The sequence below is a fragment of the Chanodichthys erythropterus genome, chromosome 20 (assembly GCF_024489055.1).
Source record: "Chanodichthys erythropterus isolate Z2021 chromosome 20, ASM2448905v1, whole genome shotgun sequence".
In the NCBI taxonomy this organism is placed as follows: domain Eukaryota; kingdom Metazoa; phylum Chordata; class Actinopteri; order Cypriniformes; family Xenocyprididae; genus Chanodichthys; species Chanodichthys erythropterus.
In genome coordinates this window covers 23,276,623-23,296,619 of record NC_090240.1, presented here as the reverse complement: position 1 = coordinate 23,296,619, position 19,997 = coordinate 23,276,623, and the positions used below count along the sequence as shown (strand labels likewise).

The following is a 19,997-nucleotide window of genomic DNA, read 5'->3' as shown; positions in this document are numbered from 1 at the left end:
ATTTCATTGATTTCTGTGCCATAATGTAGCCTGCTGAGAATTGTACTGGTGCAGAGGAAAGCCACCAACGTGTTAAAGGCTCTCATTTAGTGGCAGACTTGGAGGAAGATGATGATGAAGAGGTATTGCAGGATGGCTTTGCTACTCCTCCCCTCCAGCTGTCACCAACTAGAAGTCATTCTCGCCTCCGTATGGCCTCCTACAAGGTGAGATGTCTGCAATACACTTCAACAAACATTTTTATCATGTGTACACAGTCGTTCAAACGTTTTAAAATGTTTTTGAAAGACGTATGCATTTATTTGCATAATCTGCATATATTTGATTAAAATACAGTAAAACCGTGAAGTGAAATTTTACTAATATTGTTTTCTATAATAATATATTTAAAAATGTGATTTATTCCTGTGATGGTAAAGCAGGATATTAAGCCATTACTCTGGTCTTCAATGTCACATGATGCTTCAATAATTATTTTAATATGCTTATTTGGTGCTCAAGAAACATTTATTATTATCAATGTTGAAATGTTTAGCTGCTTAATCATTTTGTGGAAACCGTGATACATTTTTCCATGATTCTTTGATGAATATAAAGTTCAAAAGAACAACATTTTTTTTTTTTAATAGAAATTATTTGTAACATTATAAATGTCTTTACTGTCACTTTTTATCTTTTTAATGCATTTTTGCTGAATAAAAGTATTAAAAACTATTGTATGACACCAAACCTTTGAATGGTAGTTTATGTTTGTTATTCCTCTCTGAAGCGCACTAATACTAATGAAGTAACTTGGGTATACTTGGGTATAAATAGAAACTGAGCATGCACAATGATTCTCTTCTCTCTCTCTCTTTAGGGCACCTCAGAGCACATAACAACTATAGGTTATCTCCCTATGACCCCTGGCCTAGGGGAGGACCCTAGACAGGTCAGTTGTCCAACACAATATTCAATATAGCTGCAAGCAGCGATGACGGGCCAAAGCCCGGTGGCTTCAGAGTAACTGTGCACGGTTGGCAATGGGCATTTAAAACGGTTAAACATAAAAGGACTATGTCACATTCACACCACATTTACTGCAGCAGCTGATGCTCCTATGATCACAAACCACAACAGCCACATCCATGAGATTGTTTAAATTGAGATGACTTTCATGTCATAGAATGTTCAGAAAGTCAATTTCAGATGAGTGCAGAATATCATCCTAATCTTTCATGTTTGTTTTTTCTCAGACAACCCCTATAAAAATTCTAGAGCAAAATATATACTGTTATTTGTGCAAACTCCACAGTGCTCTGAGAAATCTAATCCAGCCTTAATGCAAATGTCTGTGATTGCTGATGTTGTATAATCCTAACACTTCTCTTAATGAGAAAAATATGTGTACCGAGTTTGGAGACTTTAGTTTAAACTAACCCCCCACTTTTGTCAAAAGATGGCGCTATGGAGGCCCTCCTCCCCACCTGTTTCTACGGTTTTTGCCCATGTCTACTGGTTGATATCTCTGACGTTTGTATCGAGTTTTATGCAATTTGAAGCATGCTAAGCATCTCAAAAGCTTCCAAAACGAAATTAAAGTTTGATCCGTTGCCATGGCAACAGTGTTTGAGATATCACAATTCTTTTCACAGGTCTATATCTGCTGTGTATTGACATTACACTGATGAAGTTTGAAACAAAACGGGTAAAAAAAAGAGGGTGATCTCAAAGCATTTTGAAAGTGACACATGCTGCCAATTGGTGGCGCTATAACTTTGACTCAAAATAGTCACATCCATGTGATCAGCATCCTATACATTTCCTGTTTCCCTTTTCTCGCCATAAATTTGTTGCCTCAAAGTATATCAAGTATATCAAATTCCAGAACATGTGTTTTCCAAACAACAAAGCCTTTGGCTTTGGCCCTAAATATTTCCAGCATTTCTACTGCAATAATGACAAAACAGCTAGCTTTTATTGATATATTAAACTAAGTAACCACAATTCATTTTGTGACTCCTGAATTGTATGTTCTTAATAAAAGAAACAATAGTCTTTGAGAGATAATAAAAAGAAATATGATTTCAGTTTACATCTGAATTTTATATTTTAATTTAGATGATTTTAATATATCAATAAAAAAGATCCATTAGTATTAAGGTGTTTTTTTACTAACCAATATTAGAGTAATATTAAAACAATAATATGAATCTAAAGAGAATGATTTCAATTCATATTTATTTGGATATAACTTTTCACAGTAAAAATAATTCCAAATCAATTTTACAGTGAATGTTAAGATTCCTCAACAAAAAAACAAACAAACAAACATTTTTTTCTATGGTCCCCTTTTAAAAAACATTGTATTATATCACAAATAAATACAGAATGTGAAATAATATACTTGTGTTGTTTCCACACAGATGAGAACCCAGAGGAGGAAGACTAGCTCAGTGAGGACAGAGTCAGAGTGCTCGGAGGGCAGGGGGACCCTGGGGGACATTGAAATGGCTGAACTTACCTCTCAAACAGGTAGTCTTCGCAGAGGTCGTAGCCGTATGGACAGCGCCTACATGTCCACCGGCGTGTCTGTGGCTTCAGATCCGTTCTCGCCAGGTCTGGAGGGCGTAGACGAGGACCATTATGGATACGTGCTGCCCACAGAAAGAGGTAAAACAATATTGACCTCACATTTATTACTTGCCATGTACACACTGTAAAGTTTCAGGTGTGATAACTGCATTAAATACAGCAGTGAATTCCCTAAATTATCATTCTGTGTGTGTACAGAACACGACTCATTCCCAAAATTGAGATGATTCACACTGTGGTAACCATAGCAACATTCTGGCGTGTTTGGTATCGATTTTTGATCAAAGTAATATTATAGCGAACAAAGACTCATTATGTTCTGCAATTTTAACAAAACCACTGCCAACAGCAGCGCTGTGTTTTGTTTATGTCTGGAAGGCTGCTCTGCTTTGTGGACATATGCAGATCTCAATATTTTTTTAAATCTTAATTATTTGTTCATTAATAATGTAATATGCGACTAGTCGACATCGACTCGACTTTAATCACATAAATGATGACTTAGTCATTCAACCCCTATTACACATACAGAAGAGAGACAAATCCCTAATCCCATTTAAATGTATCATTAACAACTAGTTCTGTACACACTGCATAGATTTTTTTGTAAATGCGTTTATCACTACCTGCATTTTTCTGGAGTTAATTCAGCTGGAGAATGCAGCCAGTCACTCCCATAAATTACTGAACTGTGTGTGTACAGAGCAGGATTAAGCACGGATTTGTGTACGTGGGCTCTGGGACTCAACTGCGAATGCATTTTTATGACACATATTTTCTCATTTAGGTTCCAGAAGCACTGTTTCTCATAGTAGGATATCCAGTAACTCCAAGAGTGCTCTCTCAATGCCAAAAACAGACACCACACAAGAGTATGAACTAATGAAAAAAGAGCCCCCTCGGCTTTCTACTTCACCTACAGACAGCACTGGTGCTTCATCTGCATCTTCTCCTGCTTCTCCTTACACATGCAACATTTTACCACAGAAGAGAGACACTGACTCAACACAAACCGAACAGTCGGATAAGGCCACTAGTCCCCCTGAAGGAGACGGCCAGGAGTCTGCTGCTGCTTGTGAATACGGTCTGGTTGGAACAGTAACATGTACTGACAGGAGTCAGTCTGACATCAGCGCTGTAGAAGAAGAGCTGCAGCCACAAAAATTGGTGGTTGAGTATGAATACATGGACATACGTACAGACATACACCAGCAAAACGTAGCAGGGGGGAGCACATCAAGCAGTCCAGATGAGGTGGAGTGTGGCGTCAAAGAAGCAATTTACCAAAATGTAAGTGAGCTGCCACGGATGACAGAAAGACATAAGGAAAATGAGGATTCTGATTGCACTTCACAGCGCAGTGAATATGTAGACATGGAGGCATCTCGGAGAACTGGCTCTGAGGATGGAGATCAGGCTGATTATCAGAACATTCCAGTAAACGGAAGGCCCATGGTGGGAGAGGAGTCACAAAAGCCTGGTCTCAGACCCTACATAAAAGTGTGTACTGGAGTGGAGGCGCAAAACACTTCATTTGACAACCCTGATTACTGGCACAGCAGATTATTCCACAAGCAGGATGCTGTATGTACATAATCATTGACTTAATTTCACTAACAGAAACAATGTGATGGATGAACGATGGAAACAGAATGGACTGGCATAACCAGCATGTTTCTAAGGATGTATATCGACCAAGTGTTCAGCATTTGAACACATGAATTTATGCTAATGTGCCAACAAATTATGCTATATAATAGTGTAAGATGTCTGGTCTTGTTGAAGATTGGCCTACCTCCACTTGTTTGTCTCTGAAGTCCTACTCCTGTGGTTTTGTATATAGAATTATGTTTGTTTTGTAAGATGATGATTTTTGGTTATTCAATGAGGAACAATTCTTTTTGGAAAAAAACAGTTATTGTATATTGATTTTTTTTCTATGAATAAAGTAATTCATTTTATTACTTGCGTTTATTGGCTCCCATAGTTAATTGTTCATTATTATAGGAAAAGATTTTGCTGTCACCAATGTCAAACAAGCGTAGGTCATTGTATTTAAATATTTTTAGAAAAAAAAAATATATATATCACTTTATTTCCAAAAAATCAGTTTTCGCAATAACACAAGCATTTCAACTTTTAAAAAATTGATGTAGGATTTACTCTGCAACAATTTTCACTCAGAAATTGCTATTAAATTTAACATATAATTACAATGAAATGGCAAGTAACACATTGAATTGATCATACAATTTTGTAGTAGAAAGACTGAAACAGTATTTTCTAATCAGAGAGATAAAGATTGAACTAAAACTCCAGTTCTGTGCAAGCCAGATTGCTGCATATTTTATTAATCTTTAGGTAAAAGACAAATTTTGAAAATTATGATTTAAGTTAAACTGAATCTACTAAAATTTTTTATACGTCTGAAATAAATATTCTTTTGTTGTTCATGTGTTATGTGCTTATTGCATTTCATTTTTTGATAAGGCCTATATAAAATAGCCTACCACACATTACAACAAAATAATCTTTACATGTTGTCTGCTTAAGTTTTATGAAATTGGTCAATTTTAAGTCAGACATGACAATTTAGGATTCAATATTTGATTTCTATTAATTCTGTAACAGCCAGAGTCATTCATTTGGGAATATCACACCAGTCAAGCTCAATAACATGTTTTAAGATTTAGAAATTCTTCTAATAAATAATGAAATTAATGTACTCACAGTCTAATAAACAGCAGACTTAGATGTGTTTCATGAACCACGGTGGACTCAACAAAATGGTAGAAAATGAAAAAAAAGGCACATCTAGAGTCTTAGCTATTGTCATAACTACAAAGAAACTTGTGTATGTTATTCTGAGGACTGAGACTACATAAAATGAATGAATGAATGAATGAATGAATGAATGAATGAATGAAAGAATGAATGAATGAGGCATTTATATAGCGCATTCATATGTACTACTGTACACCCGAAGCGCTTTACAATCATATCAGGGGTCTCTCCTCATCCACCACCAGTGTGCAGCATCCACTTGGATGATCTGATATAAACAATTAAATAATTATTTAGTTAATTTGTATTTTAGTTGTTGATAACAGTACAGGTTGATTGAAAAGGCACACAATAAAAATATTCTGTTTGCAAGCAATGTTTAATTTAGCTTGGTTTTTCTTTTCTTCACACACTTTTTCCATTACATAAAAAAAATCATGCTTTTGTAAAGCATAATTATAACATAAGTCGAAATTATGACATTAATGTAGAAAATATTATTTAACATTTATAACTGATAAATAAAGTCAAAATTTCAATCAAAGTTTCATCAAACAAAAAAAGTAAATCATTTTTACTTTTCATGTAATTTATACTTTTTATGTATATATAAAGTATATATATATGATATGAGGTATTAGGTCTATTAATATTTCCTCGAGCTCCCGCAGAGGTCACTCTATCAGTGTGTCCGCAGGTCTGTGACTTTTATTTTGAAGAGCAGTGCAGTAATCGGCCATCTTGCACGTTTCCACGGCTGCTGGTGGCGCAGGCTGTGAGAGCTGAAGCGTGCTGTGCCCCATCATCCTGCAAGCGAAGCGAGGGAAAAAGTTACGAGCTCCTCTTGAATCCCACAACTGACAAGCATGTCAGGAGACGACGACCAGCAAGAGCAGACCATTGCTGATGACTTGGTGGTCACCAAGTACAAGATGGGGGCCGACATAGCAAACCGTAAGGATGATTCTGGAGCTTTATGCGCGATTAAGGGTTGAATTTGACCGAGCGGAGGTTCAGCTCAGCGCTCGGCCATGTGTCTGCGAGCTGTAGTGTGACTGGCATCGATGCTAGTCATTTCTTGTTTTTTGACTTGGCGTAACTTGCTGTCGTATCGACAAGCATCGGCACCTGATGTTTTGTAGTCCTAACTGCGTCTTTTGTGTTAGTAAATATTCGGCTAGCAGGTTAGCCAGTTAGCTGTAGTTGTAACGTAGCGACATCAAGTGAGTGCCCAGAAAGTTAAATTATGTCATTTTACTCGCCCTTATGTTGCTCTAAACCTGTATAACTACGAACTACAAAAGGAAATGTTTGACAGAATGCAAGTAACTGACAGCCTGAGTCACCATTCACTTTCATTGCATCTTGTTCCTTACAATGAGAGTGAGTGGCGACTGACCCTGTCATTTTGCTTTTCTCTTGTTGAGTTTCACAGTCGTCTGTACACCCACACACACCAACCCACATACACACCATAATACACACACACACATATGTATATATTACATATATATGTATATATGTGTGTGTAGAGTAGTGTGAAAAAGTGTTTGTGTCCAAAGCTTCAGCTAATGTCAATGTTTAATTTCTTTTTTTATGATTCCTTTTAGAAGTGCTTACTTATTTAATGTGTATTGATCTCCTTCAGACCAGATTACAGTGCTTTAGAGAGGGCTTCAAAATCCTTTGGGTCTGAAACTTTGTTGTTTTGTTTGAAATCTTTCTTATCAGAGGCTTTGAAGACCCTCATCGATGCAGCCAAGCCTGGTGTGTCTGTCCTCAGCCTGTGTGAGAAAGGAGATGCTTTCGTCACTGCTGAAACAGGCAAGGTCTTCAAGAAGGAGAAAGAAATAAAGAAAGGTAAAAATGTTTCTGAAAACTCAGTTTTTCATAATTTTATTCATTAAAATCTTGAATTGTTGACTTTTAAAATTAAAATATTTGTTTTGATTATTGTATTTTTAAAAATTTGTATTTAAAGAAATGTATAAAATGTAATTTCTTATTGATTTAATTGTATTATTTTTATTTCTATTATATATATTTAGATAGATGCATTTTTGTAAAAAAAAAAAATAGTATCTAATATACATGTGTTTGTGTGTGTGTGTATATATGTATGTATATATATATATGGGTATGTATATATATATATATATATATATATATATATATATATATATATATAATATAAAAACACGCACAAACAGATATATACACATATATACATGTGGTATTCTTGTGTGACAGGGATTGCCTTTCCCACATGTGTGTCTGTGAACAACTGTGTGTGCCACTTCTCACCACTAAAGAGCGATCCAGACTACACCCTTAAAGACGGTGACTTGGTTAAAATGTGAGTATTATTTCTGGTTTCTCTCTCTCTCTCTTTGTATATATAATGTTTTTATCAGTTTATCAACACATTTCCTCATTTTTTTTTTTCGCAGTGACCTTGGAGTGCATGTGGATGGCTTCATCTCCAACATTGCTCACAGCTTTGTAGTTGGCGCATCCAAGGTATGCCTCTCTTTTTTGTGAATGCCACATTCTGTTTTCCTCTGTTTATAAGTGCACTAACGTTTACTTTGCTGTTCTTCTAGGATGCTCCTGTAACAGGACGGAAAGCGGATGTGATTAAAGCTGCCCACTTGTGTGCAGAAGCTGCTCTTCGGCTGGTTAAGCCTGGGAATCAGGTTAGATAGAATCAGTCTGGTCCTGTAATTAACTGCTAATAACGTTCTCATCCAAAAAATTAAATTTTTGGATGAATTAACCCTTTAAGTTTTAGCAATCGTATGTGCTTTTTTTTTTTTCATTTTTATTAGATTTAGTTTATTTTTTAAATATTTTTGTTTAGCTATAGTTTATTTTTATTTCAACTTTATATAAACTAAAATGACAGAAAATGTTTTTAATAATTTTATCATCGTCTGTCTTTCTGTGTCTCTCAGAACACTCAGGTCACAGAGGCCTGGAACAAGATTGCCCAATCATTCAAGTGCATGGCCATAGAGGGTGAGCTAAACATAACATGGACTCGCTCACTGTTGAAGCATCATGGCGTGGTTTTTAAAACTCATTCTGTCTCTCTACACAGGCATGCTGTCTCATCAGTTAAAGCAGCATGTCATTGATGGAGAGAAGACCATCATTCAGAACCCCACCGACCAGCAAAAGTTAGGATGATGAAGTGCTAGATTGTCTTTGAGAATGATTGAGTGTTCCTCTATGCTAAATGCTCTCTGTCCTTGTCTGCTCTAAGGAAGGACCATGAGAAGGCAGAATTTGAAGTGCATGAGGTGTACGCTGTGGACGTGCTCATCAGCACTGGAGAGGGAAAGGTGAAGACTCGTCTCAGCATCACTGTTCCCTCGATGTCTGCCATTAACTTGCCATAGATAGCTGACCACCTTGCTTTCTTTCTCCCTGCAGGCTAGAGACTCCGGACAGAGGACCACTGTTTACAAGCGAGACCCCAGTAAGCAGTATGGCCTAAAGATGAAGACCTCCAGGGTGTTCTTCAGTGAGGTGGAGCGGAGATTTGATGCCATGCCATTTACTCTGAGGTAATTTATTTTCGGTTCAAGTCAGGGTTGAATATCTTTCACTAGTCAAGTATCTTTAGTTATTTGAAGGACAACCACTTAAAAATAAAAATGAAAATGAATAAATGCTTTCTTAAAGGGGTAAATCAAAGAAATAAACTTGGATAGAAAAGCAAAGTTGTTTTTGAAATCACTGCTTCTTAACTAGAAAAAAAACAGAAATAGGGAAGTGTGATCTGTAATTTTTACAAGAGCCCTGGAGCTGTCAAAAATCCAACAAATTACATGATTGTTTCCCTTTAATTCAAATGTAGATATGTGAAAAGGTATATCACTTTCAAATTGAATGTAAGTGTTTCTATTTTTCATGTTAAAATGTTTGTTGAATGAAAAAATGTAAATAAGTTTTTTTTTATCCTTTTGCCAAATAATTTTCTTAATCAGTTTTTTTTATTTAGTTGAAGGATAAATATTAATATGAATAGAATTTATATAAAACAAATTAAAATAATTAATTAATAAAATAATAATTTGATAATAATGAATTAAAATAATAATAAATTGAAAATTGAAAGTAGGCTTTTTTTTTTTCTTCTTTCTTATAAACACTACCATTCAAAACTTTAGAGTTGATACAATTATTTTTAAAAGTCTATTATGCTGACCCAAGCTGAATATATTTGATCAAAAATACAGTAAAAATAGTAATAGTGCGGGGGGAATATTACAATAAACTGTTATCTATATTAATATATTATAAAATGTAATTTATTCTTGTGATGACAGCTGAATTTTCAGCATCATTACTCCAGTCTTCTTCAGTGTCACATGACCCTTCAGAAATCATTCTAATATGCTGATTTGCTGCTCAAGAAACATTTCTCATTAACAGTGTTGAAAACAGTTGTGCTGCTAAATATTCTTGTTTTCCAGGATTCATTGATAAATACAAAGTTCAAAAGAACAGCATTTATTTGATATTTAAATCTTTTGTAACAATTATAAATATCACTTTTGATCAATTTAATGCATTCTTAAGTATTAATGATTTAAAAATGACTAAGCGGTTGTATATAAATATTATAAATGCATTAAATAAATGTAAAAACATTTATATAAAATATTAGACCAGGTTTACATACATTTGACTTGGCATACTCAAGCTATAGCTTTATTTCCATTTCCCTCCCAAACAAACAAACGTATTTACTGCAATAATAGCACCTCAACTGAAAGCAGATGGCACAAGACAAACTCTTCACCTCTGTTGTTCATCATATTTCTTTTCGTCTCTCTCCTTGTCTTTCTGTCTGTGTGTGCTATCAGGGCGTTTGAGGATGAGAGTAAAGCTCGGCTGGGCGTGGTTGAGTGTGCCAAGCACGAGCTGCTTCAGCCCTTCAGCGTCCTGCATGAGAAGGAAGGTGAGGCACAAGTACCTCAGTCCATAAAATTTCACTTTTCTATGTAAAATGTTCAACCAAGCATGAAAAAGGTTAACTTTTACAACGAATCACTAAATGAAAATGAACAATAATTTCCTGTCACGCCTGTGCTCAGAGAAGCGCATCCAGCACATTTGCCGCATGACCAGGTCAAAGACTGTTGCTATTTTAGAAGCTCGGTGCCATCAGCAAAGTCTCAAGAGTCACTTTGTCAAAACTTCTGTCTCCTCCTCTTCTCTTTCAAGGTGAATATGTAGCGCAGTTTAAATTCACAGTGATGCTAATGGCAAACGGCCCTCTGCGTATCACCAATGGGCCTTTTGAACCAGAGCTTTACAAGTCTGAATTTGAAGTACAAGACCCAGAGCTCAAGGTAAGAGACTTAAATGCAGATAACTAGTGTTTTTAACCCCAGGTGGCTGCAAGGGGCTGCAAAGAAGTCCATGAAAAATTTTGGTAAAAATTTTGGTTAAAAAATTATTCAAAATATGTAAAAAGTTATCATTTAGAGAATTTGACATTACTTTCATTCTGCTTTCTATGGACTGGTTGACAATCATGATGAATCTGTTGACAAAACAAGTTTTCAATATTTAAAAAAAGTTTTCTTTATACATGCAAATCATTCTAATAGAGGATAGAAAAAAGCTAAGTATGAATAATTGCCTAATTATTAAAATAATTGTCAATAGTAGCATGAAAATAAATAAATAAATATATAATAAAATAACAATAACATTATTAAAAGAATAGCCAAAGAAAGAATTATTATACGTTTACTTTAGCTTTATTAATTTCAAAGTTTAACCATCATATCATTTGCTCATACTCAATATTCAAGTGATTTCAAACCATTCCAGTGCAAGAAGAGGCAAAAGAGAACTCGATTCGCTACTCATGCGCTGTTATCTGTGCTCACAGCTGCAGACACACAGAGAGGCGCTTTTCAGATAGCATGCAAACACTTTATTGATTCCTCTTTCGCGTTTCCTTGTACTTGAATGCACGTATATACACAATATTGTCAAAATACCCATTTCGGCAAGTATTCTCGTAAACACAGTCAGTTATGTCTTACGTAAACATAAACAGTTGAGAAAGAAATTGGGATGTTTATTATTATATTGGATCCGTGCATCAGGTCTTAAAGTGACAGCAGCCTATAAATACCTGCTGCTGTCTAAGTCATTGATGTTGATCAAACAACAAAACACAGCTTTAACAAAGATTAATCTATATTTAATTTTCACAGCATACAGCAGCGGTCCTCAAATCCGGTCCTGGAGGGCCACTACCCTGCAGAGTTTAGTTCCAACCCTAATCAAAACACACCTAAACAAGCTAGTCTGACTCTTCAGAGTTGATAGAAAATTTCAGGTAAATGAGTTTGATCATGATTTGAGCTGAACTCTGCAGGACAGTGGCCCTCCAGGGCTGGATTTGAGGAACCCTGGTATACACTAAAGTCTTGTTACATTTAATTATTACATTTCTGTACCGGAATACTACTGTTACCTTACTTTGTTTGTAACTTTTTTACATCATATTTATTTATGTATATAAAAACAAACCAGAATTTTTGCTAAATAATAGTTTGGACAATTTTTAATTTAGTATTTAGTATTAGTGTTTCTATTTAGTATTTTAGTAAAGGGGTGCCTTGAAAGGAACATTGGACACATATTTGGGTGTTCTTGGCAACAGAAAGTTTGAAAACCTGGTCTACACAATGAGCCATGTGTTTTTTTCCTCCACAGGCATTGTTGCAAAGCTCAGCCAGCCGCAAGGCACAGAAGAAGAAGAAAAAGAAGGTTGGTTGTGTCAACAGCTGCTTACACAATTTGTAATGGCACTTTATTGTGAATAAGAAACCATATCAAAGACTTTAGATATACAAAGACACTGTGCACTCATGTTACTATGAATGGGAAAAAGTGCACTGTGCAATATGGCAGAATAAGTCCCGCCTTCTAAATAAAAGTCTGCCACCAATTGGTAAAGTCATTGCATCACTGCAGCTTCCGTTAGAAGCTCCGGTTGCTATAAAAATGCTCAGTGTTCTTAGATGCATTTTTTTGTCATGTTTTGTGCGTTTAGAAACAAAATTTATGATACAGTTGCCAGATTTCATTGGTGATTTCAAATACGAAATTTAATCATAAGCTTGGCGAACAGCTTTGGAGAATTTGATGTTTCCCCATTCAGAGAGATTGACTTAAATATCTGCCCAAGAGGTGTTTCACAGATGGCTGCCGAGTGAAATGACTTGCCTTAAAGGGACTGTGACTAAATTTGCATGATTTTCCTCGTCCCCAGGCATCCAAAAATGTGGAGAGTGCTACAGGACAACCGGTGGAGGCTGAGAGCGAAGCTGCTGCATAGACTCCCACTGCCAACCAAGCTGACTGACAGAGCCTCTGCACAGCCCAAAGAACAGAACAGTTAAAGCTAATTATGACCTGCCCCACTGAGAGGCCTACCAGCCAAGCCTTCTGTATTTTTGAATACCTCCTCATTAGTTATATAAGACTGCTACAGGGTTTGTGCAGTTTACATGCATTTGGTTGTCTTTGAACGAGGCTGCTCTCCGGAGCAGCTGCAACTCTTAGATAGAGGAGTGTACGGATGAGCAGGTAGATACTGTCCAACCGTGTTTACAGGAGGCGAGTGCTGGGGTTCTTTTGACCCTCTCTGTCATTGTATAAGCCATCATGAACAATAAAAGTGTAATGGTGGCACTGTTTATGCAGCATTGCTGTGAAGTGCCATTCATGTCCATGCAGATGAGATCCCTGTTTGAAATCTGTTAACGGTTGAAGTTCTTTTTTTCTTTTTGTCATTTGGGAAATGATCATAGTTTGTGTTGATGACCTGTAACGAGTCTTTGGAATGGTAACTGCCTCACTACAACTTAAATATAGCAAAACAACTACAATGGAAGCACTGTTAAACAATTTGGTAAGCTTTCAATTCTGTTAGATGACATTAAGCATTCATTTTCTAGTACAAATTACAAAAATGCTTTTCCAGAGTCTTTCAATGTAGATCTTCCCTTTAGCTTATTGGTCTGACTCCTGAAACCATTGTTTGACTAAACTGACTGACCAAATTATCCTGCCATTTTATAAGCGTACATCTAATAAATTTAATTAGCCAATTTATGGATCAGAGCCTTATTTGTTTCAATTATATATATATATATATATATATAAAATACCCTTACATACTTATAGACAACTGTGATGCAAGGATCCATTAGAATGCCGTCATGTGATAAACAGTGGCCCCAAAAGTAAAAGTTGTTTGAATGTCAGTAGATACAAAATATCAAACCAATGACTGGCATCTGCAAAACCAATGACATTGTACCTTTTCTTAAGTTATAGATCATTTATCTGAGCCATTCCTGCAATCTCTTAACCAAATGGGTATTTCAACTGGATGTATGAAGTCATTTCCTCTCCAGTTCACACATGTCCCAGTAGAGTATCCTTAAGTGTAGTTCATACTAACTATGAACTACTAAATTTGACTATAAGTGTCCACATTTTTCATTTTAAATCTAACTTTTTGTAAAATGTTTTGCTTAAATAGTTCTGCAATTTTTTCTTTAAAATTAATGTCATTTGTTGTATTATTTTAATGTAAGGCAACATTCATACATTGAGAGTGGCTCAAGTGCTCAAATACATCTTAAGCCCATTGTACATTAACAGGGAAAATCCTTTATTAAATGTGTTGGAGGTAATTGGTTGTTGGTCCACAGTTTTATATAAATTGCAATTATTATATTAGTCAAAAATGCATTGTTCTCCAGCCAACACATTTTATTTTTCTACTAATTTACTGTATCTGTTTTTGCTCCAACTACACCTCCTAAAACTCCTCAGGTATCTGTCTAGCATTTTAAGTTGGATAGTCAAATACTGTAGCAAAATCATAAAGCTGGTGATACACAAAATCGTTTTTTTTAAAAAACAAGAAAAAAAATTTCCATGAGTATGTCAGAGGATCAAATTACTCAAAATTATTAAAATGTTAATTCATTAATATCCTGAAAAGGGGGCGTTTCTTTTTTTTTTTGCTGAGTTTATGCATATATATATATATATATATATATACACACACATATCGTTTCTTAATAATATCATGGTTATTCATTTTAGGAACCATATTTGTCTGTTAAATTTATTTTCATAGCATAATTGTTTGTTTCGAAGGCATTTGGTTCTGTGTCGTCCCTGTCAAACTGAATAAAATAAATGAAATGGTTATTACAATGTCAAAACCCATGATAAGTTATGAAATATTAGAAAATTATTTAACCTACATATATATAGTTTTTTAAGGTAAGCCACTACCACTAGGATACTCCTACCACTAGCCACTTGGCACCCTTGGTAAATGTGATCAAAGATGACTATAAAAATAAATTGCATTTTTTTTAGCTAAATTCTAACCTTTCATTAAAAGAAAAGAATTGAAAGTGGGGGAAAAATCACATTATGAAATAAATGTTTTTTTCCAAAACACATTGGCCACAATTATTGGCACCCCTAGAATTTTTTATGAGTAAAATATCTCTGAAGTATATTCCCATTCATATTTACATTTTTTTGATCATGAACAAGAAATTGTCCAGCCATGACTTCCTGTTCCACAGGAGTATAAACATGAGGAAACACAAAGGCCAAATTCCCTTAATCATTCATCACAATGAGTAAAACCAAACAATATAGTTCTGATGTGCAGCAAAAGATTGTTGAGCTTGTGCTCCAAGTATAGGACGTTGGCTAAAAGAAATAGTAACAAATATGTCAATGGAAAAGATAACTTATATTTTAAGGAATAAATACACAGTTTTTGATGGAGTTTGGGGACCTTCCAGATCATTCTTAAAATGTGGTGGAGTTGGAAAGGTGTTAACAGAAGGCTAAGAAAAGAGGTGGTATTGAATATCAATGTAAAATACTGAGAAGCTTTGTTGTTGTTTTTTTTTTTTGTTTTTTTGTCATTGTCTATGTTACATGGAAATGTGTATGTATATGTGTATAGTTAAACACAATAAAAAAAAAAAAAAAAATAAAAAAAATTAGAAAGTGGCTGTAAGAAAATAGCTAAAGCACCGTAAATCCCCATTTCTACTATCAGGGCAATAATTAAGAAGATCCAATCAACTAAAGATGTTCAAATCTGCCTGGAAGAGGACATGTGTCTAAATCATCCTAATGTGTGGTGAGGAGGAAAGTGTGAAAGGATCACAGCTGGAGAATTGCAGAGATTAGTTGAGTCTTGAGTCTCAGAAAGCCTAAAAAAAATAATCAAACGGCACCTATCACCACAAGATGTTCGAGAGGGTTTCAAGAAAAATCCTCTGCTCTTATCCAGAATCAATCTCCAGCATATTCAGTTGTCAGACGAGACTGGAACTTCAAACAGGACCAGCTTCTATGGTCAAATGAAACTAAAAAAAAAAAATAGCCTTTTTGGCAGCAAACCCACCAGATGGGTTTGGTGCACACATGGATAAGTACTCCATGTCCACGGTTAAATATACTGCTGGATCTGTAATGTTGTTGGCCTATTTTTCTGCTGGAGGTCCTGGACATCTTGTTCAGATACATGGTATCATGGATTCTATCAAATACCAACAGATATAAAATCAAAACCTGACCGCTTCTGCTAGAAATCCAATAATGGGCCATGGTTGGATCTTCCATCAGGACAATGATCCAAAACAAACATCAAATCCAACACAAAAATGTGTCACTGAGCACAAAATGAAGCTTCTGCCCTGGTCTTCCCAGTTCCCTGACCTGAACCCTAAAGAAAATGAGTAGAGTGAACTGAAGAGAAGAAGCACCGACATGGAGCTGGAATCTGAAGGATCTGGAGAGATTCTGCATGAAGATATGATTTCTGATCTCGTGTCAGGTGTTCTTCAAACTCATCAGGCATTATAGGAGAAAACTCAGAGATGTTATCTTGGCAAAAGGAGGTTACAAAAATTATTGAATAAAAGGGTGCCAATAATTGTGGCCAATGTGTTTTGGAGAAAAACATGTATTTCATAATGTAATTTCTCCCTCACTTTCAATTATTTTTCTTCAATGAAAGGTTAGACTAATTATTAATTACTATTACTATACTATTGCTAATTTTATGAATTAAAGATCAAAAGGATAACCAATGCAGATTTATTTTTACAGTCATCTTTGATCATATTTATAATTCTGACCACAACTGTATGACTATTATAGTGGACACTAGGTAGGGGAGAGTGGGGTAAAGTGAGACACTGTTTACATTTGCTCCCCTCTAAGCGAGCTAAAATGATATATCAGTAAAATTTACGCATTTCCCATTAATTCAGGATGTTTCCTAGCCATAGAAATTATCAGAATGTATTCAGGACGAAGGTCAGTGAAAATATGATTGTTTTTAAAAAAGTCATCTTGTGTCTCACTTTACCCCAGCTTAGGGGTAAACTGAGACAGACCAGAGAAATCAAGGGAGTAAACTGATCCACTTACTTTTTCCACTCTGAAACTACCATAACAACACATGTTGTAACAGTTCGAATCCTGACAGCTAGCTTGACAACCACACATTCCAGAACTAATGTCGGACTAGTAACAGAATCATGGGGATTGGTCAATTAAGCACATTTTTTTTTCTAAACACTTAAAAGTAACTCTGAACAAAATCAAATACAACATAATATAATTTAAAATATTTTAATTAACATTAACATATGCGGTTCGTTTGAACATATGTGAACACTGCCCTAAAAGAGACCCTAAAAAGGTCAGAATCCTTACACATGTTTTTTTTTTTTTTTTTTTGCCATAGTCGCGAGTTTCTTTACACATTTTATAAACTCTTCACGAGTTCCCAGCTGGCCTAAATACCATCGTATGCAGGCTACGCGCCGCTATGCACACACAACGTGCGCATTTACCTCAGCACACTGCATTGTTTGGGATTTTTGTTATGTTCCGGTTCAAAATAGACAATACGTCATAAAATCTGACCAATCACCTTGTGAATGTATCCCTATGCCTCAAGGTTCGGTATCTTTTGGTTTGGTGATAAAATTGCCAATCTGAACACTAATTGGACCAGGATTAAATGTTTTTTTTCTTTCTTCTTTGGTCCGGACCAAATTAACCAAACAAACTGAACTACAAGTGTGAACGCACTCTTAGAGCCAGCCAGTGTCAGGGGGTCAGAGCAAAGCACAATCAGAACCAGCTAGAACAGCCTGGGACTCAGAACACAGGACTAGACCCACCTGTATTAGAACATCAGCCTACTGTCATACTCTACAACTTAGGCCTACTCTACATTCCAGCCCTGAAGGTTACAGGGAAAGATGAGGAGTTGCTCTCTCCATCTCTCCAGGCCTTTTAGGTTGAGGCAGCTTCTTCACTACATCACCTTTAGGAACATGTGCCACATCATTCTCCTCAAGGGGTGTTTTGCCCCAGAGGTTGTCTTCCTGGTGTTTTGCCTTGGCATGATGGCTTTTCTACAATGTTTATGACATTAAAAATAAAACATATGTAATGTAATATTACATTAAAATATGTTTATGGCTAAATTTAACTTGTGCCTCATGTCTCACTTTACCCCACCACTAAATTTTAGAAAAAAACTATCTCTCTTAGCAATTCAGGCTAATCTTCAGCTAGCATCATCACATGGTTTTATATGTTGATAGTTCATCAACATGTATGATATAAGTTTTTCTACCTGAATCATTTTGCTTTGGCACAACAGTTGATTAAGTTGACCGCAAGAAAATTTACTTTTACATGCAAAAAAAATATTTTTGTGAAAAAAACATGCTTAGCACAGCACCATGAGGTCCTCTCCTTCATGGCTAAGGGGAAATGTGAGGGGCTTGAAAACATAATTGTCACATAACCACAAATGTGTTCTGTTGCAGAGATACAGGGGGTGTCTCTCCCCTACACCTATTATAATATGGAACTAATTTAAATAAAAAACGAAAAATTAGCGTTGTTTTTGGAAAAAAAAAACAAGCATGTTACTGTTCTTGCATGTTACTGTATTTGCTGTAATTATACACCTAATTTATCTTATTTCCTGTTGAGGTCGTTAAATATGTGATATAATTAATAATATTATTAATTTAATAATAAATGTACATTATTGTATTTTCTTTAGTTCAGACCTTGTTTCATAAACACGACTTAAATAACTGCTAAAAATGAATCAAAAGTACAATGTAAACGCACTGAATGTTAACCGATGTGTAAGGTAAATGCGATGAAGATTATTGACAGGTGTAGATTGTTTCTTTCACAGTCGCTGAAAAATGACGCAATCGAGACGTATAAAAGAGCCCGTCCTCCTCATGACGTTCTCTTGAGTCGTTGCTATCGCTTGACGAGGTGAGGAAGTGCTTTCCGCTGATCTTGTGTTAACATCTCATACAATCCATTGTAATCCAAGACTTTTCCGTACCATCCAGCTATATATTTAACGTTATATGTTTATTTACAGAACCATCTTCTCATCATGAGAGCGAAGGTAAGTCTAACTTTCATGTATAATGTTAAACTGTTTTCTCGTCATCTGGCTACCCTTGATAGCAACTGGGATGCTAAAATTCATTAGCAAATATAACATTTACTACTCGTAGCATTTACGCTGTTACCACTTGTTAGTGTAAGAGTTTTGCTTTTAAGTTCCTTTTTTATTTTTTGCGTGTTGAATAGTCAATAGCAGTTATGTACTTTGGCCTGCTAAAGACTAGCCTGCTAAGACGGCTGTTTATCAAGGCGTATTGTGACCACGTTGAGTTTGCAGCTGCCGCTGGATTTAATTGGTTGCGCTTTCAGTTAAATGGCATTTTATTTTACCTTAAGTTATATTCCCAGTCGTCGTCCTTTTGTTTTCTTGCGTTTTGCCCGAATGACCATGCGGCATGGCGATTTGGGGAAAATGCGTCCAGGCCGCCAGTTGCCAATGCGCATGTGCAGTTTTTTGCTTAATTGCTTGCTATGTTCGTGTGAAAATCCTAATGAATTCCTGTTTATTAATGATTGTGCTTTCTCTTAGTGGCGGAAGAAGCGTATGCGCAGGTGAGTTACCAAATTAGCTACATATCACTTTGTCCCTACTGCGTTGGAATAAGCATTAAGTGACAGAACACGTTTGTTTGGTTTTAGGCTGAAGCGTAAAAGGAGAAAGATGAGGCAGAGGTCCAAGTAAAGTGGACCCCGTGCGCTGAAGCTGAGAGTGCTCCTCCACTTCAATCTCCTCAGCAAGAGTCTGCTGGAAGCCCAACTGAAGCTCTACTCATTCACCATCAATGAGGCCTGCTTTCTTCTGAATGAGGATCTGGTTTTCCATCACCTGGTTCTGCGGAAGCATCCTGGTCTTGATGACCATGTGAACTGTTTTTGGACATTCCTCAGACCTGTCAGCTCAGCGTGTTTTTTGTTAATGTCTTCAATAAATCCTTTTGGTTTAAAAAAATTGCCCTACTGTCTTGTATGAAGTCAACTTATATTTGTTATTAATTTACAAGTCTAATGATGCAGGACTAATAGTGTAAAACACTGGTTAAGATTGTCAATTTGTTTGCTGTTATTGGGTTTAATGGCTTTTTTTCCCT

The 19,997-nt window shown here is 35.8% G+C and overlaps 2 protein-coding genes and 1 long non-coding RNA gene across 3 annotated transcripts in view; all 3 read left to right on the top strand.

Moving 5' to 3' along the window:
• Nucleotides 1-4,462, top strand: part of erbb3b (erb-b2 receptor tyrosine kinase 3b) — a 30,728-nt gene extending 26,266 nt beyond the window's left edge. The window contains exons 25-28 of the mRNA XM_067370398.1: nt 30-206; nt 860-931; nt 2,406-2,652; nt 3,362-4,462. Of these exons, the coding sequence (XP_067226499.1) occupies nt 30-206; nt 860-931; nt 2,406-2,652; nt 3,362-4,170 (1,305 nt within the window). The 3' untranslated portion in view covers nt 4,171-4,462. The remainder of the gene's footprint in view (nt 1-29; nt 207-859; nt 932-2,405; nt 2,653-3,361) is intronic.
• Nucleotides 4,463-6,109: 1,647 nt separating this feature from the next.
• pa2g4b (proliferation-associated 2G4, b) lies at nt 6,110-13,135 on the top strand. Its single transcript, XM_067371845.1, has 13 exons — nt 6,110-6,312; nt 7,090-7,218; nt 7,609-7,714; nt 7,809-7,878; nt 7,962-8,054; nt 8,313-8,376; nt 8,459-8,537; nt 8,624-8,702; nt 8,794-8,927; nt 10,233-10,327; nt 10,594-10,721; nt 12,106-12,159; nt 12,665-13,135. Exons 1-13 carry the CDS (start codon nt 6,225-6,227, stop codon nt 12,728-12,730), a joined length of 1,185 nt encoding a protein of 394 aa, XP_067227946.1. The 5' UTR covers nt 6,110-6,224; the 3' UTR covers nt 12,731-13,135.
• Nucleotides 13,136-18,709: 5,574 nt separating this feature from the next.
• On the top strand, nt 18,710-19,858 carry LOC137009519 (uncharacterized). The gene is made up of 4 exons (XR_010892912.1): nt 18,710-18,768; nt 18,881-18,907; nt 19,439-19,461; nt 19,549-19,858. It is a non-coding gene; the product is annotated as an uncharacterized lncRNA (long non-coding RNA).
• Nucleotides 19,859-19,997: the final 139 nt, after the last annotated feature.

Coding starts and splice junctions, on each gene's coding strand:
- pa2g4b (XM_067371845.1), top strand. CDS start 6,225: ATGTCAGGAGACGACGACCAGCAAGAGCAGACCATTGCTGATGACTTG. Junction 7,879..7,961: donor TTGTAGTTGGCGCATCCAAG/GTATGCCTCTCT, acceptor CTGTTCTTCTAG/GATGCTCCTGTAACAGGACG. Junction 8,538..8,623: donor AACCCCACCGACCAGCAAAA/GTTAGGATGATG, acceptor GTCTGCTCTAAG/GAAGGACCATGAGAAGGCAG.